The following is an 18,781-nucleotide window of genomic DNA, read 5'->3' as shown; positions in this document are numbered from 1 at the left end:
TGACTGATATGGCCGACTGTTTTTAGGGTTCCTCGTGCTGTCATTGTGTGCTACTCTAAATGTGCGACCTCGGTGCCTCTGCTATCATGGCATTTGTGAGACATAATGCACAGCATGCCGTTTAAATCATATGGCAATACAGAAGGAGTAAGTTTGTGCCTCCTGTTGCATTGCGATGTTGTGGCCTTATCGGCATTGTGAGTGTGATGCTAACACACGCATAACCACAGGATTCCAACTGTACAACTCACCACGAATGTAATTCATAATCGATACTTAAGCTGATAATACGGATTTCCCTGTTTTTTTTCATGTGTCACCTGTGTGACCCGTACGCGGTTCTTAAGACATCGTTTTGCTTGTAGTACGATGGATACGCACGTGGAATGATTTGAATATATACTAATATTAAAATATAGCACCATATTGAACTATAGTCGACCTTGTTGTGAGGTTTGGTAGACAGCCCATCTACCACTAGGCCTCCATTTTTTAAATGTGATTTAGACAATGGGCGACGTGGTGGAACGAAGGACATCAGGTCTCAAGGCTCCAGTTCTGCTCCTCACGGGTCACGAAGGTGAAGTGTATTGCGTGGAGTTCTCCTCAGATGGCCAACTCCTGGCCTCAGGCGGTAAAGACAAGAATGTCTTTTTGTTCGAAGTCTACGGCGAGTGCCGTAATATTGGTGTACTGAGTGGGCATAAGAATGCCATCTTAGAGCTTCACTGGGGTGCAAATGGAGAAAATTTGTACTGTTGTTCCGCTGATCACTGCGCCTCCCTCTGGGATGTCGAGTACCAGAGGCGCCTGATAAAATATGGTAAGTGACCCATGTTTACTATATACTCGCGTCAGTTGGCCACACCGGCATAGTGAACAGCTGCTACCCTGCGCGCAGTGTTGTCGGGGGCATGCTAGTGACCGGTGCAGATGACGGAACTGTGAAGGTCTGGGACCACCGCAGCAAACGCCCGGTAAAATCCTTGGAACATGATTTCCAAATTCTCTCCGTTTGCTGCGAGCCCTCAGGAGAGCGATTCTTTTGCGGCAGTCTCGACAACACAATTAGGGTACTTGGTTTCTGTCAACCTGCTCATCCGGTATTAGGTTTACGACAATCGCAGCGACAAAGAGCTCTTCAAATTAGAGGGTTGCACAGACTCGGTCACCAGTCTAGATCTGAACCATGATGGGTATGTATTAGATTTCCGTGTTACAATCGTTGCAGGACCCTACTGCTATCGAACTCCATGGACTCCCGCCTGGTGGTGTGGGACGTTCAACCGTTTTGTACCGAGAGTAGTCGTGTGAAGACGGCGCTTTTTGGACCCACGGTGAGCATGGGACTGCCATTTGTTAAATGTAAACGCAGCACTCAGCTGAGAAGAATCTCATCCGCGCTCGTTGGGGTAACGGCACCATAATAAGCAGTGGTTCCGCCGATCGCTTCGTATACATTTTGGACACGAAAGACAACAAGCTGCTGTACCAGTTGCCTGGCCACTTGGGTTCAGTCAATGAAGTCGTGCTTCATCCAACTGAACCTATAGTAGCTTCTGCTTCGTCTGACAAGTGCGTATACCTGGGGGAACTGCTCTAATGACATCCGGCGTCGCCTTAATGAGTTCTATCGCACAACTATACTGCATTATGAGATGAATTTCGTATATAAGGGACAGAAACGGTTATATTATGTGTTATATTAACCGCGTAGCGTGAGGCGCTGCTCGAGTCAATTGTATCTCACTTTGCATTACGGCATGAGGTTACGTCTTGGCCGACTGACGCATACTCTTCAACTTCTTTTTGATGGCGTCCACAACTTCGTCCCGTTTTGTTTTAGCCGTGTCTTCCGCAGGTGCCGTATCCTGCTTGTCCGGATTATCTCTTTGGCCCCCCTGCTGAATTTCTGTGCCTCTTAACTCAACATATGCCTTCAATTCTTCAGCATAGAGCGTGTAATCTGCGTTAAGAGCCGTTGCATTTCCGGTGGACAGAATTTCGCCAATTTCAAGTTCAATGCGGTCCACCAATATGCCGTGCTCCCCCATCGTCCTCATGTGCTGCGTGAACGCAAGAAGTATTTGCAGAATCCTGGGGTGCTTCGAACAACCTGAGTTTGAGTGTGGGCATTATTGTGCGTAACCTCACCCCTTGAAAGGTGCCTGTGAATCAGACGGAGTGTTGCTTGCGTTAGCGATGCATCACCCCAATGTGAGTCGTTGAGCTCAACAATCCTGAGAATCAGGCTTTCTACCTTGTGTCCAACGGCTTCACCGTTCATATGCGCGATAATACCGATTAATTTATGCGCGTCCTTGAGATTAGAGCGTTCGATGTCGCCGATCAGTGTATCGATCAGCCGAACGGCGTTTTCGCTGGCCAGCAGATAGAAATCAGGACACAGCTCGTTCATTACTGCAAATAGGTCCTCCATGCACTGACTATGCTGCACAAGGGTGTCCACATCGTTATCGAATATCTTTGCGATAATTCCCCCCAGGTAAGGTATATTCACCAACACTAGATCAGGAGACAGCCATTTTGCCACAACTGTTAGCAAATCACATGCTTGCTTGATTGTGTTACTGTCATATTTGTGCATCTGTTCGAAGAATGCGTCGAACATTCTCCAAAGTGGCACGAGGTCGATAACCACGTTAGCGTCGAACCTGCTACTCGCGTCAAAAGTCGCCTTCATGAGTTGAAATGGTCTAGCCAGGTTCTCTGTAGCACCCAGTTCAATTTCTGCAGGCATGCCGTGTTATTAGCAGTTGCATAACCCTTACCTGTTGCTAGGTGCTTCATGTTGGTGTTTATGAACGCCGGCAGTGCCTTCAAATCTCTTTTCGACAACGTTTTAACATTTTTCAGCATAAGGTCCGACGCATCCTACAAGCGTATGTCCCATTGTCATATAAACTCACTTTGCTAATGCGATCGTTTGCGGAGCTCTGCAGAACCCGCAATTGGTTGAGATACACCTCATCTTCCGACTTTTCGCTGTCAAATGTTCGTGTTGAGCACATCCATCGCATTAAACGCAGTATGAGCTGCTCGGTGTTTTCGGTACTCGCCGTTTGCAGCACGAATTTAAAGGCGCGATTAGCAAGCCGTCTGTGGCATTTGACCACTGCAGCGACGTCGGGTATCAGGATATAATCGAAGGCTTCTCTCAAAGTACGCCATAAGTCGTCCTTGATAACAGACGGCTTGTCCTGCCCGCAATTTAAATAATTCCTGGTACCCTTACCTCTAATGCTTCCAAAGTGTCCAGTATCTTGGCGATTATACCATCAAAAAATTCGGAAGCAGATTCAGACACCGCTAACCCTCTTCGATACCTGAAATCTTCCGATTTGATGACAAAAGATGTCGCAAGGAGCCACTTCTGAGCGTTTTGCATGTCTTCGCCTCCGAGTGCGATAAGCATCTCGTCGTACAGCGGCCCGAGGAATATGGAAGATGGCGTATCGAAACCATTTTCCGCTTCCTGCAGGGTATGAAATGATCCGATTCAATGGCATACCTGTCTAATACCGTCGATTTTATTGTCGAGCGTGCTCTTTAGTTTCGTGACGTTTGGGGCGTCGTTGACAGCCCGAGCCAAAAATTCGGCCATGGAAGCATCTGTTGCCGCGTGATTTATTATTCTATGGTTGCTTCCACACGTTATACTGCCGCTGGCGAGGGCTGTGCCGCATTTTCGGTGGGGGATTGTCGCATCGCAATGGCGGATTCTGCGTAACACCTTACCATTTAGTTACGATGACAGGCTATTACAACGGTTTGCTGCCTTACGGTGGCCAAGGTGTGCCCTATGGAGGCTATATCAGCAATGGCGGCTACACAGCCGGAGCGTACTACACCTCGGGAGCGCAATTACCCTATTACGGCTACTACGGGCAGATGGTACCGTCATATACTCAGATTCAGCCGCCAACGACTCGATATCATCAACCTGCTCGTCGTGGCAACTCCGGTGGGCCACGCCGTCCGCAGCCAGCCGCAGACGGGCGTCCCACCTCAACTCGTAAGGTAGCTGCTGCCTCAGCGCCCAGCAACAACGTTGCGTGTGATATATGCAACATGAGTTTCAAGACTTCTGCGGAGCTGGCAGATCACGTGGACGGGATGCACGTACATTGCGAGGTGGAAGGCTGCGGATATTCGGCGCCCGTGGACCTGATGTCGGTGCACGCGCTGAAACACGTTAAGAATCAGCAAGGCGAGTACATCTTGGAGTCAGTGGATGAAACTCGCAAGTGGATAAACAACCGGCGGATTCGCCATCCTCTGAATCGTCACCGTGACATGTCTGCGACGGAAGACTCCACGCTGGAGCGTTTGTTACGTGATGCTTATCGCAAGGTGAGGAAAGACGCACCTGCCAAAAGCGTGCTATATCCAGTTATTTCTAAGGTTCGGCCGCGTCCTAGTGCGTTGCTGTACCTCAGCGACCCAGTGAAGTACCAAAATCTGCTGCGCCAGTCGACGGGGCCGTACTCGTACAGGGCGTCGCTTTCTATGGGGCGTGCCCAATGCCAAAACTTCAAGCGAACACGGACGTGCAAGTTTGGGGACAATTGTACCTACTCGCACAACGTGCAGGGTGGGTCGTTCCGTGAACTTTCGGTAACGAAGCGCCCTCCCACGTTGCTGCATGTGCTGAAGAATGACATATTCAACGCAGACAAAATCCTGGTTAGTGCCATAAGGACTCTAGTATCGCTGGATTTCTTCGATAGCCCCGATGAAGAGCTATGCGTTGCAAGTTCGACGGCAGCGGAAAGCGGCTCGTCGCTTTCGTCGGAAAAGCCTCCCACGTGTCAAACCTGACTTTAAATTAACGTTACACTCAAACAACCGTTAATTTAAGGATTCATTAACAGTTATACATCGTATTTAAAGGCTCTCGCTTTCTGTAGTTGAACGTATAGTCGGGGCCGGGTGACGTTGTTTTGTTACGTCAGGCAGCGGCAGCTTTGCAGTACTAGGCTTTCCCCACCAGACCATTAAAATATATCTTGAACCATCTCACACGCATAAAACCGTAGAAGGCGACCAAAATAAAGGATTTGGTCGCAGTTTTGCTACAACTGGTGTGACCTGCAATGTGTACAACGTTGTGGGCCACAACATCGCCCACAGTCACAGTTTCCTTCACACATCGACAACATCAGATATTGCAAACATTTTAAACGAATTAGACACGCGTTATGTCAACACAACATTTTCCTAGTGAGAGGGTTTATGTGGTAGCTTTGGTTGGCGCCCACGGTACTGCCCATCAGTTGAATGTAGATCGTCCAGGTTTACTCACACCATAGCCAAATCCCACGAGGAAATACCTTTAGTCGCTGGCTTGGGAGATGAGTACGTAATTACTGGCTTACATCGTTCCTTAAGCGATCCGGACTAGTTTTCGCGTTGCGTTCTTCTTATCGCACCGATACGTCTGTTTGGTACAATCGCATTTTACCTTCGATTACGTCTTCATCTATACGGCTTTAAAACTCTCTTTGCCGAGTGCGCCAGGCTATTTGTGTGTGTGTCGTTGTTGTCGAAGTTCTTGCCAAGATGGGTATTACGAACCTTTTGGTAGGTTTCACATACTGGCTTTCGCATGTTTTCAGCAATTCTTGCGCCCTATGCAGAAGTGTGTGGGTATCAAGAACTATGCGGGATCCGTGGTTGCCGTTGATGCCATGTGCTGGATTCACCGAGGAATGATTTCTTCCGCTGTGGCCAATGTAACCGGAGAGCCTTGCGATAAATATCTCAAGTTCATAATATCGATTCTGTCCGTTCTGCTGTCTCACAACATCACTCCTATCATGGGTAAGTTTTTGCCGTTGTTTCGTTTCACCCTATGCCTCTAAATGCCTTTGGTCGGTTCATTGAAACCAATACTCGCCATCGTAGCCTTATATTGGTTGTTTTGCGTGTATGCATGGATATCTGCCACGTTATGAAGCGAATGCTTCGGCGCGATGGCTGTCGGTTTTCCCGTCATCTGCACCCTTTGGTATGTGAATCAAGGCACAACCAGTCTTGCTGCCAGATGGTATACACCATGTGTTTCCTTTCGCATACATGTATACTATTTGATGATGCGCCTTCCTTTCGCGGCTGCAAAATTGAGCTTTACTTCCGTATTCGCACGTCACGCTTTTGCAGTCTTCGACGGCTATGAGATGCCTACCAAGGAGCGTGAGAACCAGAGCCGCCGCGTACGCCGGGACAAGGCTAGAGAGGAGGCTCTTGCAATGATAAAGAAGAACCGCGGGACTATAAACACGGAGATTATGAGGCGGTGCATGCAGGCGATTTCCATAACTCCGGAGATAATCGCCCGGGTCATGGCCATCTGCCGTGAGATGAACGTGCGTGTTCTAGTAGCTCCATACGAGGCTGACGCTCAGGTTGCTTACCTGTGTCGGGCAGGCATTGCCCACTGCGCCATTTCCGAGGACTCGGACCTGCTGGCGTATGGCTGCCCTCGCGTGTGGTATAAGCTTGAGCGTGACGGCAAGGCCGATGAGGTGAACCTGGGGTTCAGCAGTGACCCTGACGTCAAATGTACCAAGGGCATGCTTAAGGGCCTAAGCCATCGCATGTTCGTCGCCATGTGCGTTCTAAGCGGGTCTGATTACGACGACGGCTGCCACATCAACGGCATGGGCATAAAGCTGGCGCACCGTTTCATTTTGCAGTACGGCAACATTCCCGCGATTTTGTCCGAGCTTGAGGAGAATGCTTCTTGGGCCAAGAAGTTGCCTGCTCACGTGACTCGGCAGCAGTTGGAGGCGCATTACATGAACGTGTCGCAAATTTTCCTGCACAACGTGGTGTACGACCTCCGCAGCGACAAACTGACGCATGTCACTCCGATATCGCAGGGCGAAACCAACATGGACATCATCGTCGACATCACCCACCGGTTGCGTGAAAAGGAGGTGAACTTCCGTGCCGTCTCCGCGGGCCACGTCAACCCGCGCAACGGCGAGCCGCTGCAGTACACCGTGACTGACAAGGATCGTGAATTAACCGATGGCATGCGTTTCGCTGACATTGAGTTTTTGTCGTCCATTCCATCCCCCGATGCGTCGGAGGCCACCACTGACGCGTTGCTGCAAGAATGTGACTCCGCGTCACCTCAGGTGCACCGTGTTGTGGCAGTTACGGACGTCCCTCAGGAATCTGCGGCTAGCACAGTTGCGGTGACCATGGCCACCATGCTGGTGCCCAGCGGCGGGAGCGATGTAGTCGAGCGGATCACTGGCCATCTGCACACCAACGAATCGAATGCTTCCGTCTCCACTTGCGACGAGTATGAAGACGTAACCTGCTCGCAGAAGTGCAAGCTGCGCGCTTTGATCGACTCGTCGGAAAAGGTGGTATCAGTTCGCCCCAAGCGTAGGATGTCGGCGCGGTTAAACAAATAATCCGCATTCACTTTATACGATTTGCCATAGAAGTAAGCGGCATCAAACATAGAGATGAATTCAATTTTACGGATGATTTTAAAGTTGTTTGCTTTTGGTTTTTATGCATTACATGCATCGCCCAGCGTCTCCACGTGTGGAGCGTATTTTTTATTTGACGCAATGGAACGAGTACTGCTTCCGCTCGCCACATAAATACTATGCTTCCATACCACGCAGCGTCGAAATTTAGGACACTTTAAATGCGGCATGTACTGGGCTCCAGATGACGGCACAGGCCCGTCATCCCGCCCTAAAAATCCAAAGGCGCTCTCGTCACGCCCAAACGACCCAATTAAAACTGCGATACTACTTAAAACCATAGCATATGAAGCCCAAAGGTCAGAGTTAGGCGGATTGTAACATCCGCCCCTCGTCTGCGTTTCACTCGAAACGTGCAGAGGGGCGCTGCGACATGAGGCTGCGCTTTTGCTGCTTGATCCTCCGCTGTATAGCGTCAACATCCAGAGCTCTTTGCCTCCTGCTGAGAATGGGGGACTCAATTACTTCCTTTTCCACCTCTACGAAATTCCGTTTCCCACCAGAGTCATCGGAGTCGCTGAATAGTGCCCGGTTTCGTATGCGTTTGATGTTGTCGATTATGCGGGTAAGCGCGCTCTTGGGCTTCTCCGGCTCTGCAAGTTCGCGCTTCCTGTAGACGTCGTCAGCTGCCGTCGTGAAGTTCGGCTTGCTGAGGTGCACTCTGTTGCGGTAACTTGTGGTGTCGCTGCCTCTACTCGAAAACAGGTTGTCCGCCAACGCCCTCGGGAACACGCGTTCGCTGTAATCTGCACTAGTTTGCTGTACACGTTTCGTCCCGTACTGTTTGTCCAGCCGTCTGGATATGGTTTCGCACTCGGATAGACTGCGTTTGATGCGATTTAGTATGTCGTCGGTGGCATGTATGTTAATTCGGTCCTTCTTCGGAGTAATCCGATACGTTTCAAGTGCATCGCTATGGCGTTCCGGCCGGTATGGTGGGTTTACGCTATGCGCATCTTGCAGGTAGGGAGCGTAAGATCCAATCCTAAGATCCGAGAGCGACGTCCTGCTGCGCCGCTTGAGGCGACTTTTACCCGACAGTATGGGCGACCTGAAGTTGAACCCTCCGTCGTCGCCCAGGAGGTCGACGTTGCGTTTGGGCGACAAGACCGTACTTGTGAACGTGGCGCGCTTTGGAGTATGCGATAACTTTCTGTTATCGACGCTTCTCAGGTAGGGGGGCACGTCTATTGTCCCAAGATGTCCGGGAGAATCCATTATACGCGATCTAAGCGCTCTGACATCTGGCGTAGTCCCGTGGAGCGTGTCGGACGGCCTGCGGAACACATCAGGTCGATTGCTCCACGGCTGCGTTGTGCCCGAGAACAGCGACCCCTTCTCCAGGCCTCTTGTCCTAGAACGAAGCCATGCGCCATCGTTCATCTCGAATCCGTCCGCTAATCCGTGGCGCGGGCCATTGTGAGACCACCTCGCGGGACTCAAGACAGGGCTGGTACCAACGCCAAGTGTTGCACCGCCGTCGCGGGCAAAGAGGGACATCGCGCGTCGTATATAACGCAGGCGCGCACGTCCACCCTGTAGCGCGGGGATTTGCTACATATAAAATTGTGACACCCGCCGGCGGCTGCCACACCATGGGCGTGGTGAATCGCAGTAGCCCGGCGACTACACCGACGTATCAGGCGCTTTTATGTTTAGATACGTGATTACATTCGTTTAAAACTGAGTGTGTAAGCGCAAAGCCAATCCGCGCCTAAATATCCAGCGTCATTCGCAGTCGGCTCTGCCGGCGTGTGTCTTGGATATTTCATTGTTTTCCGCCATTGGATTTCGCACGCCGTCTAGCACACAATGACACGCAAATAAGGCCATGTACCCGCTTCGAGTGCATTGGCGTCTGTGCCGTAGCACTGCCCATGGCGCATCTATCTCGTTGCTCAGACTTGATCCACAACTTGTATCAATGCGCCATGTACGACGATTGCAACCTCGACTTTAGGTTATTGTACGCGTCGTCGGTAGAACCGGCAGTTTTAGCGACAACCACGCGAGGTTCTGTGCTCTTCACATAACGGGAAAATTCGGCGCTTAGGTCTTTGTGCACCTGCATAGACTCGTTTATGTCTTGCCTGTCATACATGCTGAACGCTTCCAAGGGCGTGAGCTTCAACTTCTTTCGTTTACTGGAGGTTGTGCAGCGACCACACAATCTGTTTGCGATATAATCGTCACCGAATCCGAGCTGCTTTAGAAGTCGACGCTTCTCCGCGTATCCGAGCGTCTTTACGTCGAGATCCCGCGGTATGATGTCTTTGTGTTCTTCTAAAAGCTCTTCAACAACTTGTAATCTCTTTTTCTGCGAATCTTCCGACACCTTTTCGGGAGTGGATGTGATAGATGAGTCAGCCATTGGGCTGTGTACTCCCACCGCACGCTTTGCACTTAACGGGTCAACATCGTAAATAGCACTTTCCGTCATATGTCCAATAGATAGCCCGTTTTCCGAGGGTTGGACATCACTGAATGGCGATTTCGTGTGTTCGCTCCACTGTGCCTGCCCTGCAAATGGGCTGTTAGAGTTATACGCGAAATTGCTGTTGCTCCTTATTGGCGAGTAGTAATCTCCATCTGCATTTTCCGGGTTCGGCTCGAGGTTGTTTTTGCCGAGGCTGCCGAGCAGGATCTCATCTGGTGTCCTGGCTTTCCCGGCATGTGTTTTGCGATCGCCAAAGAAAGGCTCCTCCGATTTGTCAAACGGGCCGTCTCCCTGCGATGCTTTGGGCTTCCACGATAGTATGTGGAAACAGCGTTCCCTGAACTCCTTGGCATCCTTTTGCGCCAGTATGTACGAGGTGAGTCCAACGGTGGAGTAGTCCCGTCCCACCTTTTGTATATACTCTTTCCTAGCGCCTTCGATGTCTACATCCGGAACCCTCATAGCTCTTAGCACGCTTTTCGCCTTGTGTACGCTTTCGTCAATGCGCGAGTATATCACATCGCTCGACCTCCGGGGCGACCATCTGGAAGGGCTCTGATGGCTTGAGCTGGGTTTTCCGAGACTGCCATTTTGATGTTTCCTATCGGTCTTTTTTGCCATATCGCTTGGCCGCAGGTCATTGGCCAAGTTGCTCCCTAGGTCGAGCACCGACATGTTGCTCGGCTTGTAAAGGAGTTCCACTCCCGCCATGTCTGCCTACGCCCGGATTCAGGCTGGATATTTCTGCCGATAATTTCCTTTCCACTTCATACTAAATTTCACGCGTCCATCTTATTCTAGTGCGTCCTCATCGCAATCTCCCTCATAGAGTGCCTCGTCGTTCCAGAACACATTTTCGTTTTCTGAGCGCCAATGACAGTTTTGAATGTGCACCATACCATCGACATCGATAACGACTGATTTGGACTCGAATATTTCCCTCCCGGTCATTTGTCCCTTGTTGCGTCCTGCGTCAATATCGCGCCATATGCCCTTCTTGATCATATTCAGTCTAAAGGTTTTACTCCACTCGTCGAATATTTCTTTCGTCACCCGGTCCTATTGCCGTAATGTGTGTCTGGGTGAGCCGCGCTAACATACCTGTTCGTTGCACAGTTGCTTGAGGAAGAGGCCTGTGTCCATACCGTCGCGCTGGTTCGTCTCATCGCCATTTTCCCCGTCTTCAACTTCCCCGTCCACGTTGTCACTTTCCGATTCGCCGTTTTCAGCGTTCGTAGCACACGTCGCGAGTTGTTCCTGCGCGGCGTTAGTCAGCACCTAGGTCCACCTACGTTGACAGCCTCTACGATCGGATAGAGCATGGGCATGCCTCGATTCTGCTCTATGACCTCTTCTATCACTGCTAATATTCTTTCCTTGTCTTCGTAGGTGATTCCGAGCTCTGCGAAACGTCACATGTCCTGGTGCGTTGCGTACCGTCTACGATTTCGTAGGATGGAGATTCTTCGGCTGGATAGCCCTCCGGGAGCACAAACTTGAGCTTCATTGAGCATCCGTGAGATCCATCTTGCGATCTTGGGTCGCATGTTATCACTACTTCGTTTTCGCTGATTATCTGTAGCTCCTCTCCTTCTATGAAGATGGCGGAGAGAGCTTCTATTTCCATCGCCCTTTCGCTTTCATCCATTTTGTTAATTTTTCAATTGTCTATTTGTTTTGCTTGCTATGTAAGTGACATTGGCGGTAACCCGGCTCCGTACGCCCTGCTGTACCTCCGCCTTCGTGGAGCGGAGTCGCGGGCGGGTTGGTCACACACTGACTCTCGCATCTCGGTGTACACCTCGTATCAGTGTCAATGGGATGGTCAACGTGTAATGTGTTAGCTCCAAATAACTTCTATGTGATATTTGGTTAGATGTGTGAAAATGTCTGATAGCGACTTACTGATATCGCATAGCAGCCACGGCTCTCTCCCCGATTCCGCCTATGCCGGTATGGGCGATTTAGGCGAGGTCGGCCGCACTACTGTGTTGCGTAACACATCTAAATATAATCCTACCATTACCATGTCTACCGGCGACACCGTGTTGGACTCGAACCATGTGTTTCGTCAATCGTCTCATCCGGGTGCGTTTTACTGTCTCGCGGCGTCACCTTCATTTTTGGCAGTTGGTTCTGATGGGTTTTCCGGGCGTGAATTGTTCCTGGTTCACGATGTGTTGCCTGAAACGGAGGCGAACGACCGCCGATTTCAGGGTGGGACCAAATCGAAGCTGATGATTTTGAGTGAGAAATTGCAAGGGTTCGAACGTCAGATGGAGTTCCACGCGAAGCAGCGTAGAATGCATGAGGAGCAGCGTTTTTTGAACATCAGCGAGATGCTGAACAAGCTGGACGAAGCCATTTCTCAGGAGTCCAAACGCCGCATGGAGACGATTAAGGCTCTACACGGCGTAAGTTCCACATCGTGTTTTTTGAATCTAATGCATTTGCGTTATCTGTAACGTTAGTTATGGCATATCAATAGATACACATTATGGTGACTGGTCGAATTCAATTTTTTTAGTCGGGACTGCATTCCCCGTTCTATTCCCGTGATCACGGTTTGTAACGTTTGACACATTTTCAGATATTCGAGAGCCAAATTGGCGCCGTGCAAACTAAGGTGGAGACTTTTTTCAATGACAAGCTGGATCAGCTGGAAGGCGTGGTGAGCTCGCTTTCTGAGCGCATCGACGCAATCAGTGCCCGGTGTGAGGACAACGAGAAGCTACTGCAAGACAACCTGGAGAACAACTGTGTTGCTCTGGAGAAGAATTTGGCCACGGTACAGGTAGGTGTTGCGTCGGTGTGTACTGTATTTTCGCGTTCCTGCCGCATTCCCTTGATGCAATGGAAACGTCTCTGCTTTGGGGATAACACTGTACGCAGAAACTGTTCGAGAGCGAGCGGCTATCGCGCCAGGAGCGCGAGGAGCACATCCTGAAGCGCATTTCGGACGTTGAGCTTCAGAGTGAGAGCGCGTTCGGGAAGGAAATGCAGAACACTGAGAACCAGTACCATCAGCTGAAGTCCGAGTTTGATAAGATCAAGCAGCAGAACGAGGAGCGCGAGAAGATGATAAAGTCCTCCGTGCTGGACGAGATCGCCGCTCTGAGCAACGGGTTGGCCGTGGAATCGTGCGCACGCGAGAGTGCTGACAGCGACCTGACCCAGGCCCTACATAGCTTCATGAAAGTCATCGCAGACGTTTCCAAGCTGCCCATCAGCAGCTAGAGCGTTCAACAACACGCCCAATTGGCATGAATTTATAGTAATCGGTGCCATGCATCGTTTGGAGCTGGTTGGCGAGTCTCGGGAGCACTCGGGTAGGTATTTGTCCTTTCGGCACCGTCCGCGCGTACGCTACATCATTTGTCGATGAGGTGTAGCGCGCTACAAACGAAATTTGGCGGATGTGTAAGGATGGGCGCTCTGCTCTTGCAGTAGCGGCCATCAACGTCGTGTATTATGATAGAAAACAACGTGTCTATAGGCCTATTAAAGTCTATTATTATTAAATGATAGATATGTTGCCTTGTGTTGCACTACCTTTGCGTTTTAAAGCCTCGCTCATTTTCATTTATAAGTCGTATTCGACGGCATCTGGATTCTTAAGCTAACGTGGCACTTCGTCGGCATTTTGGCGTATACATCACGTTGCAGGTTGCATAAATGCCATTGAATTTGATTCTACTGGAATCTACTGCCTCACTGCCGGCAACGACCGCAGCGTGCGTCTTTGGAATCCTGCTCGGCAGCTTCACATTAAGCGCTTTTTCGGTATGTGCCCCCTGCCTGTAACTAACTGAGTGCAGGACCGCATAACTATCACGTGAACGATGTCTGCTTGAGCGCCGACAGCGCCCATTTCGTCTCTGCAGGAGCCGAGCATTCGGGATTCTACTGGGACACTGCTGAAGGGAAGGTTATTCGGAAATTCAACCATGGAGGTCAGTTGATTGCGTCCTTTCTGCACTTTCCATAGGCAGCGTCGCTTGCTGCAACTATGTGGCCAGCGGAAGCCTCATCTGCACCGGCAGCGACGATCGAAACGTCCGCTTTTGGGACCACCGCAGCCGCGGCGCCGTATCGACTTTCAACGACGCCAAGGACGGCATTTCGAGCGTTTGCGAGCGGGACTGCGTGGTGGTTGCCTCTTCAGTTGACGGCGCAGTGCGATCGTACGACCTGCGAAAAGGCTTGTTGAAGACTGATTACTTCCAGAAGCCCGTAGTGAAGTGGGTTTCCTTTTATATCTCATTGTGCATGTGCCCATAGCGTCTGCGTGTCTACTGCGGTGGAAGACTGTTATATCGCATCGGTGCTGGACGACACGGTGGCCCTCGTCGAGCACGGCGATGTGCTCGCACGCTACCGAGGGCACACTTGCGACAATTACCGCATCCACTGCGCCCTTGACCCATGTGAGGAATTCGTGCTGTGCGGCAGCAGCTCTGGAACCATATTTTGCTGGTCTCTGTCCAACAACCGCTCCTCGTCAACGGTGCCCGGCGCTCACAGCGGCCCCCTGACGGCGCTCGCATTCTCCAACCCGTCGCTTTTGAAGGATGGACGTCTGGTGCGTGATCTGGAGAAGAACGTGATCGACTCGTTGCGCGAAAAGGGCAGCCTGTTGGTTACCGGCGGCAAGGACGGCTACATGCGCGTGTGGCGCTTCTACGGCGCGTAGTGCGTCAATCCCAACTGTGATTTTAGTATGCTACATTAGTGTTACTTTGTCAGAATAACCACGAGAACGGGTACCGTCCTCCGGCAGAGTCGTAGTTCGTCTCGGCAGCAACACTCGCACCCTCGTCGTCCGTGTACTCCACGTCGTCGCCCCGCCTTGCGCTTTCGAAGCGCAGGACGTACTTGAGAGGGTCGCGACATATTCGGTCTTTGATTGCCATCGCCACAAGCAGATCATCTGGGTCATACTGCATGTCGTTTGCCATAATCTGTTGCGTCAACTCACGCCGTAGGGCTGGAAGAAGTCGACGAAGCTGACGCGTGCCAGTCCGTCGTCGCTAATGTCTTCGTAATCGTCATCAGAGTTAAATGACGGCAGCTCCTCGGCTATTTTCTCCTGTATGTCTGTATATTTCGGCATCGTGACTGTGCGCCTACCGCGTTGTCCTTCCATGCAACGGAGGAGGAATGCGTCTCGTCGAAATAGCCGTTAGCGTTGAACCGCCTTTTAAGCGTCGCGTTTGAGAAGAACGGGTTCTCCGCGAAATGGAACTCGACATCGAATGTATCGCCCGGATTCGGTACTTGTACCGTTCGACACCTGATGTCGCGAAGGTATCCCAGCAGGCGTTTGTCAAGGCACGACACCCGCTTTTTGGTAACGTAGCATCCCATAAGCGCGTGTAGCCAGAACATAGGCCACGCCGTGGTGCCATGCGCCTGGTACCTTTCGTCCACTGGCCTGTTCACGCCAGATATTTCGGTCAGTGAGAGTTCGCTGTAGCATCGCTCTACTTCCGACATTCGCTTCTTCGCCAGCGTATCTACCACAGTAGGGTCCGTGAGCAATTTGACTCTCTTGTCCGCGAGCTCGTTTAACGTATCGCTGTACTGTGCGATGATCTCATTGATGCGGTCATTGAACTGTTCTACCGCGTCATCCTCCTGGAGCTGTATTTCTCGCAGCTCCGTGCAAAGCGTTTCGCGTTGTTTCGCCATGGTGTGTGCGATATTTCGATTTCATTCCAGATGTTCACGTCGGTGCCGTGAGACTCGTCTCAGTTTTTTTGGCACATTCCGGCTCGCCCTCCATCCACACTGTAGTAACGGCGCATCCTTTTTTGGCAGCTGCAAATCATTATACTATTAGTAATCACGCCGTACCTCCTGTCAACATGAGCCCGGAATACACATTTGGATGCATGTCTACTGTGTGTACCCGGTCGACGAGATCCGTGGTGATCCTCCGTGACTCTTTGCCCGTTTTAGCGTCAACAAACAATATTTTGGCACCGTTTCTGTTGTTGAGGGTTGGTATGATGACGTTTGTACCGTGAGTACACGGTCTGCGCCACCTGTCGAAGGCGCCGACGGTGCTGATGTCGTCGTCTTCGAAGTCGATCTTTACCATGTCATGCTGATCCGGTTCGCTGGTCCCCCAAAAGTCTTTAGTGTAGAACGCCCACACGTCCGTGGACTGCCCTACCACCACTGCTCTGTCCAGTGGCCGGTTGTATGCGATATCCCATATGCCCAGGGCGGTCCCGTAGCTCCTGATGGTGGCGATAACAGTTTTTTGCGTGTTGTCCCACAACCTTATGTTCTCATCAATGCCAGCAGTCAACATGAGGCTTTTTTCTGGGAAGCAGATTGCCGACACTGCATTTTTGTGGGCCCACATTTCATGCACTGGCTTCTGCGAGGCCGGATGTACCTCTTGCGGGATCGGCCCCCCTTGGGGGATTTGTAACATAGGGTTCCCATTTCCCATGTATCTCAGGTCCCAGATTCGTACCATCCCATCACCTCCTCCTGTGTAGAGTAGGAATTCGTAGGCGGGAGATGGCACAATGGCAAAGACACCTCCATCATGGGCGTGTTCGATGGAGATGAGGTGCTTATGCACCTTAGACAAGTGATTCCCTATGTCGTTTACGGCGTCCAGCGACACATTACCGCCGGAATCCGCCACAAACGCCACGCGTCCGTCGGAGCTGAAGGCGAAGTCCAGCGGTGTGTAAGCTGCCTGCGCAAACGGACCGAACTTTACCGAATACCAATTACTCGTGGCATACTTCAAGCTCGGAAGGTCTATCAGCGTGATCGACCCCTCAGTCTCGATAGATATAGCCCTGTGATCCGCCGGGGCGGGAGAGAACCGCGCACGTGTTACTATGCCGGTCCTCTGCCCCGCCACGCTGAAGACTGGAATCATTTTTCATTTCTCGGGTAATATTTGAGCGCACATTTTGTGCTATTCGCCGTCAGTGCCCGATGTCCTCAGTTCCTTCTCGTAGTGTGTTAGAATCTCCTCTGGTTCCATGGGAGCATGTTTGAGCGCACTGAAGCGTGTTTACTATTTCGCTACGATCAAACCAACTCTAGGAGCATGTTTACGTATTTCTGTTCAACTTTTGTGCGTTTCCTAGACTTGAGCACATCGAGCGATTGAACTATGATTCCGCAGTCGTTGCAGCCCAGGCTACAGCAACACCTGAAGGCAGTTAGCGTTTCTGGTTGGTAGCCATCTGGCGCGCGCGACTCACCATGCGACCTGCGTTACAATCTGCGTGGAGCACTGCGGCATGACCTCGATGTACCTCGGCAGCAGGGCCTTCACAACGGCTGCGTTTGAGTCTGTATCCAACTGCGACATTGCCACACTTACATGCTTTGTGCACTGCGTGGTAACATCTGAGCGCCTCGAAAATCTGCGCGAACGACATGTTGTCTATTCGCGGGTACTGCGCGCATCTGTCTGCGTCGTGTTATCTGGGCGAGAATAATCGCACCCCCACCTATCATTTCATCTATAAGATCTTCGTCGCTATGCCTAAGCTTCGCGAATCCCCAGAGGATGTTGCCTGTGCGGTTACATAACATCTCCCTCAGCTGCACCTACTCATTTCGCGCACGTTCATGTCTGACATGAGCTCCCTTGTGCGTTTTGCCATTTCCCTGAGCAGCAACGAATGCCTAAACTTGAGTTTCGCCAACGCGCAGACAGTGCCGGAGACGTTTTCGGGTTGCATGTTGTTGGCAACCTTGATTGCGTGGTTGGCTATTGTCTCCAGCACATTGCGGTCACAGTTGCCGAATTTGGCAAGCGCGTGTAGTGCAATGGGAATGAGGTGCGACTGAAAGTCGTCATGTTCCATCTTTGTTATTATCTGCGTCATCGATTGGTAGAGTTTCTTGTGCCTGATGCCCATTTGACCGAAGGAGTACAGTATCAATACGGCGTTGGTCGTGGAGATTCCTTCGAGTATAGTTTCCGATGTTGCCGCGTCAGCGACGGCGTTCATGAGTTCCAAAATTTCACGACTTCGTTTCAATAGCGTTGCAGTCTGCGCTATGGTTGCAAGGTCTATGGAATTGGCCTCAGCCACACGTTCGCGGCATACGGCCAGCATTTGGTCGACGGGTACGTCCCTTTCGTGTTTGGCCATCCTGCAGAGACCTGAAGGCATTTACTTCGATTTTGCATCCACACTAACTGTTGACTATCGGATATAGGAGGTACACCGGCATCATGTGAGCACGTTTTAGTGCAAATGTCGCTATGGCCTGCAACCAGGCGCTGCTGATATCCGCCCCGAATATGATTGGCATTCCGTGCGCCACAGCCCTGACTTCCATAGCGGTATACTGCGTTATGTTTCTACACATTGAGTCCACAAGCTGAGCGCATTGAGGTACGTGTTTTTTCCGTTCATCTGCTCCGAGTTCCTTGGCCACCTTCTCTGGATAACGTTGCATATGGTTGCCTTCCAAACACACCTATGTATCTTGCGACGTCGGAAGGCTTTTCTATCTGCTTTGCCCCAACGGCAGAGCCGTGACGTACGATAAAGCCTACGGACCGGCGCTGTAGCGTTGTTGCGACTGCGGGGATGTTCGTCGCCATAGTCTATAATGGCGTCCCTCACTGAATCCTACGACAACAGATTCGTTTCTTAGGCATCATTGATCACAATAAACACCAATAATGTAGCCGTATTGATGATGCACATCCGCCATCAGCTTGCTAACTCTGCGTTATCATTTTCGCTCCAACATAGATTTCACAATTCTACAAATATGCGCCAATGATACACATATCTACTAGTAATTCAGATAT

The 18,781-nt window shown here is 51.0% G+C and overlaps 12 protein-coding genes across 12 annotated transcripts; 5 read left to right on the top strand and 7 right to left on the bottom strand.

Moving 5' to 3' along the window:
• Window positions 1-510: 510 nt before the first annotated feature.
• Window positions 511-1,603, top strand: BBBOND_0204150 (u5 snRNP-specific 40 kDa protein, putative; the record flags this gene model as incomplete). Its single annotated transcript, XM_012911989.1, has 5 exons — window positions 511-823; window positions 859-1,073; window positions 1,111-1,196; window positions 1,232-1,337; window positions 1,376-1,603. 5 exons carry the CDS (start codon window positions 511-513, stop codon window positions 1,601-1,603), a joined length of 948 nt encoding a protein of 315 aa, XP_012767443.1.
• Window positions 1,604-1,769: 166 nt separating this feature from the next.
• BBBOND_0204140 (hypothetical protein, conserved) lies at window positions 1,770-3,625 on the bottom strand (the record flags this gene model as incomplete). Its single annotated transcript, XM_012911988.1, has 6 exons — window positions 1,770-2,116; window positions 2,155-2,751; window positions 2,793-2,895; window positions 2,931-3,221; window positions 3,257-3,496; window positions 3,533-3,625. The coding sequence occupies 6 exons, from the start codon at window positions 3,623-3,625 to the stop codon at window positions 1,770-1,772; spliced, it is 1,671 nt and encodes a 556-aa protein (XP_012767442.1).
• Window positions 3,626-3,771: 146 nt separating this feature from the next.
• On the top strand, window positions 3,772-4,842 carry BBBOND_0204130 (hypothetical protein, conserved; the record flags this gene model as incomplete). Its single annotated transcript, XM_012911987.1, has 1 exon — window positions 3,772-4,842. One exon carries the CDS (start codon window positions 3,772-3,774, stop codon window positions 4,840-4,842), a length of 1,071 nt encoding a protein of 356 aa, XP_012767441.1.
• A 741-nt stretch (window positions 4,843-5,583) lies between these two features.
• On the top strand, window positions 5,584-7,451 carry BBBOND_0204120 (XPG I-region family protein, putative; the record flags this gene model as incomplete). The annotated part of the gene is made up of 3 exons (XM_012911986.1): window positions 5,584-5,604; window positions 5,661-5,844; window positions 6,184-7,451. 3 exons carry the CDS (start codon window positions 5,584-5,586, stop codon window positions 7,449-7,451), a joined length of 1,473 nt encoding a protein of 490 aa, XP_012767440.1.
• Window positions 7,452-7,874: 423 nt separating this feature from the next.
• BBBOND_0204110 (hypothetical protein, conserved) lies at window positions 7,875-9,032 on the bottom strand (the record flags this gene model as incomplete). The annotated part of the gene is made up of 1 exon (XM_012911985.1): window positions 7,875-9,032. The coding sequence occupies one exon, from the start codon at window positions 9,030-9,032 to the stop codon at window positions 7,875-7,877; it is 1,158 nt and encodes a 385-aa protein (XP_012767439.1).
• A 421-nt stretch (window positions 9,033-9,453) lies between these two features.
• On the bottom strand, window positions 9,454-10,680 carry BBBOND_0204100 (hypothetical protein, conserved; the record flags this gene model as incomplete). Its single annotated transcript, XM_012911984.1, has 1 exon — window positions 9,454-10,680. One exon carries the CDS (start codon window positions 10,678-10,680, stop codon window positions 9,454-9,456), a length of 1,227 nt encoding a protein of 408 aa, XP_012767438.1.
• An 81-nt stretch (window positions 10,681-10,761) lies between these two features.
• BBBOND_0204090 (RWD domain containing protein, putative) lies at window positions 10,762-11,617 on the bottom strand (the record flags this gene model as incomplete). Its single annotated transcript, XM_012911983.1, has 4 exons — window positions 10,762-11,028; window positions 11,071-11,226; window positions 11,262-11,371; window positions 11,407-11,617. The coding sequence occupies 4 exons, from the start codon at window positions 11,615-11,617 to the stop codon at window positions 10,762-10,764; spliced, it is 744 nt and encodes a 247-aa protein (XP_012767437.1).
• Window positions 11,618-11,855: 238 nt separating this feature from the next.
• On the top strand, window positions 11,856-13,206 carry BBBOND_0204080 (sf-assemblin/beta giardin family protein, putative; the record flags this gene model as incomplete). The annotated part of the gene is made up of 4 exons (XM_012911982.1): window positions 11,856-12,057; window positions 12,100-12,383; window positions 12,560-12,763; window positions 12,862-13,206. The coding sequence occupies 4 exons, from the start codon at window positions 11,856-11,858 to the stop codon at window positions 13,204-13,206; spliced, it is 1,035 nt and encodes a 344-aa protein (XP_012767436.1).
• Window positions 13,207-13,490: 284 nt separating this feature from the next.
• Window positions 13,491-14,662, top strand: BBBOND_0204070 (WD domain, G-beta repeat containing protein, putative; the record flags this gene model as incomplete). The annotated part of the gene is made up of 5 exons (XM_012911981.1): window positions 13,491-13,527; window positions 13,636-13,752; window positions 13,788-13,922; window positions 13,958-14,210; window positions 14,251-14,662. The coding sequence occupies 5 exons, from the start codon at window positions 13,491-13,493 to the stop codon at window positions 14,660-14,662; spliced, it is 954 nt and encodes a 317-aa protein (XP_012767435.1).
• A 49-nt stretch (window positions 14,663-14,711) lies between these two features.
• On the bottom strand, window positions 14,712-15,660 carry BBBOND_0204060 (hypothetical protein, conserved; the record flags this gene model as incomplete). Its single annotated transcript, XM_012911980.1, has 3 exons — window positions 14,712-14,909; window positions 14,948-15,058; window positions 15,100-15,660. The coding sequence occupies 3 exons, from the start codon at window positions 15,658-15,660 to the stop codon at window positions 14,712-14,714; spliced, it is 870 nt and encodes a 289-aa protein (XP_012767434.1).
• Window positions 15,661-15,694: 34 nt separating this feature from the next.
• Window positions 15,695-16,876, bottom strand: BBBOND_0204050 (hypothetical protein; the record flags this gene model as incomplete). Its single annotated transcript, XM_012911979.1, has 2 exons — window positions 15,695-15,789; window positions 15,826-16,876. 2 exons carry the CDS (start codon window positions 16,874-16,876, stop codon window positions 15,695-15,697), a joined length of 1,146 nt encoding a protein of 381 aa, XP_012767433.1.
• Window positions 16,877-16,915: 39 nt separating this feature from the next.
• BBBOND_0204040 (hypothetical protein, conserved) lies at window positions 16,916-18,568 on the bottom strand (the record flags this gene model as incomplete). Its single annotated transcript, XM_012911978.1, has 8 exons — window positions 16,916-17,003; window positions 17,042-17,155; window positions 17,208-17,298; window positions 17,330-17,419; window positions 17,454-17,553; window positions 17,577-18,121; window positions 18,159-18,402; window positions 18,440-18,568. 8 exons carry the CDS (start codon window positions 18,566-18,568, stop codon window positions 16,916-16,918), a joined length of 1,401 nt encoding a protein of 466 aa, XP_012767432.1.
• Between the last annotated feature and the right edge of the window lie 213 nt (window positions 18,569-18,781).

Source organism: Babesia bigemina (assembly GCF_000981445.1).
Source record: "Babesia bigemina genome assembly Bbig001, chromosome : II".
NCBI lineage: Eukaryota > Apicomplexa > Aconoidasida > Piroplasmida > Babesiidae > Babesia > Babesia bigemina.
This window is presented reverse-complemented; position numbering and strand designations above follow the sequence as displayed.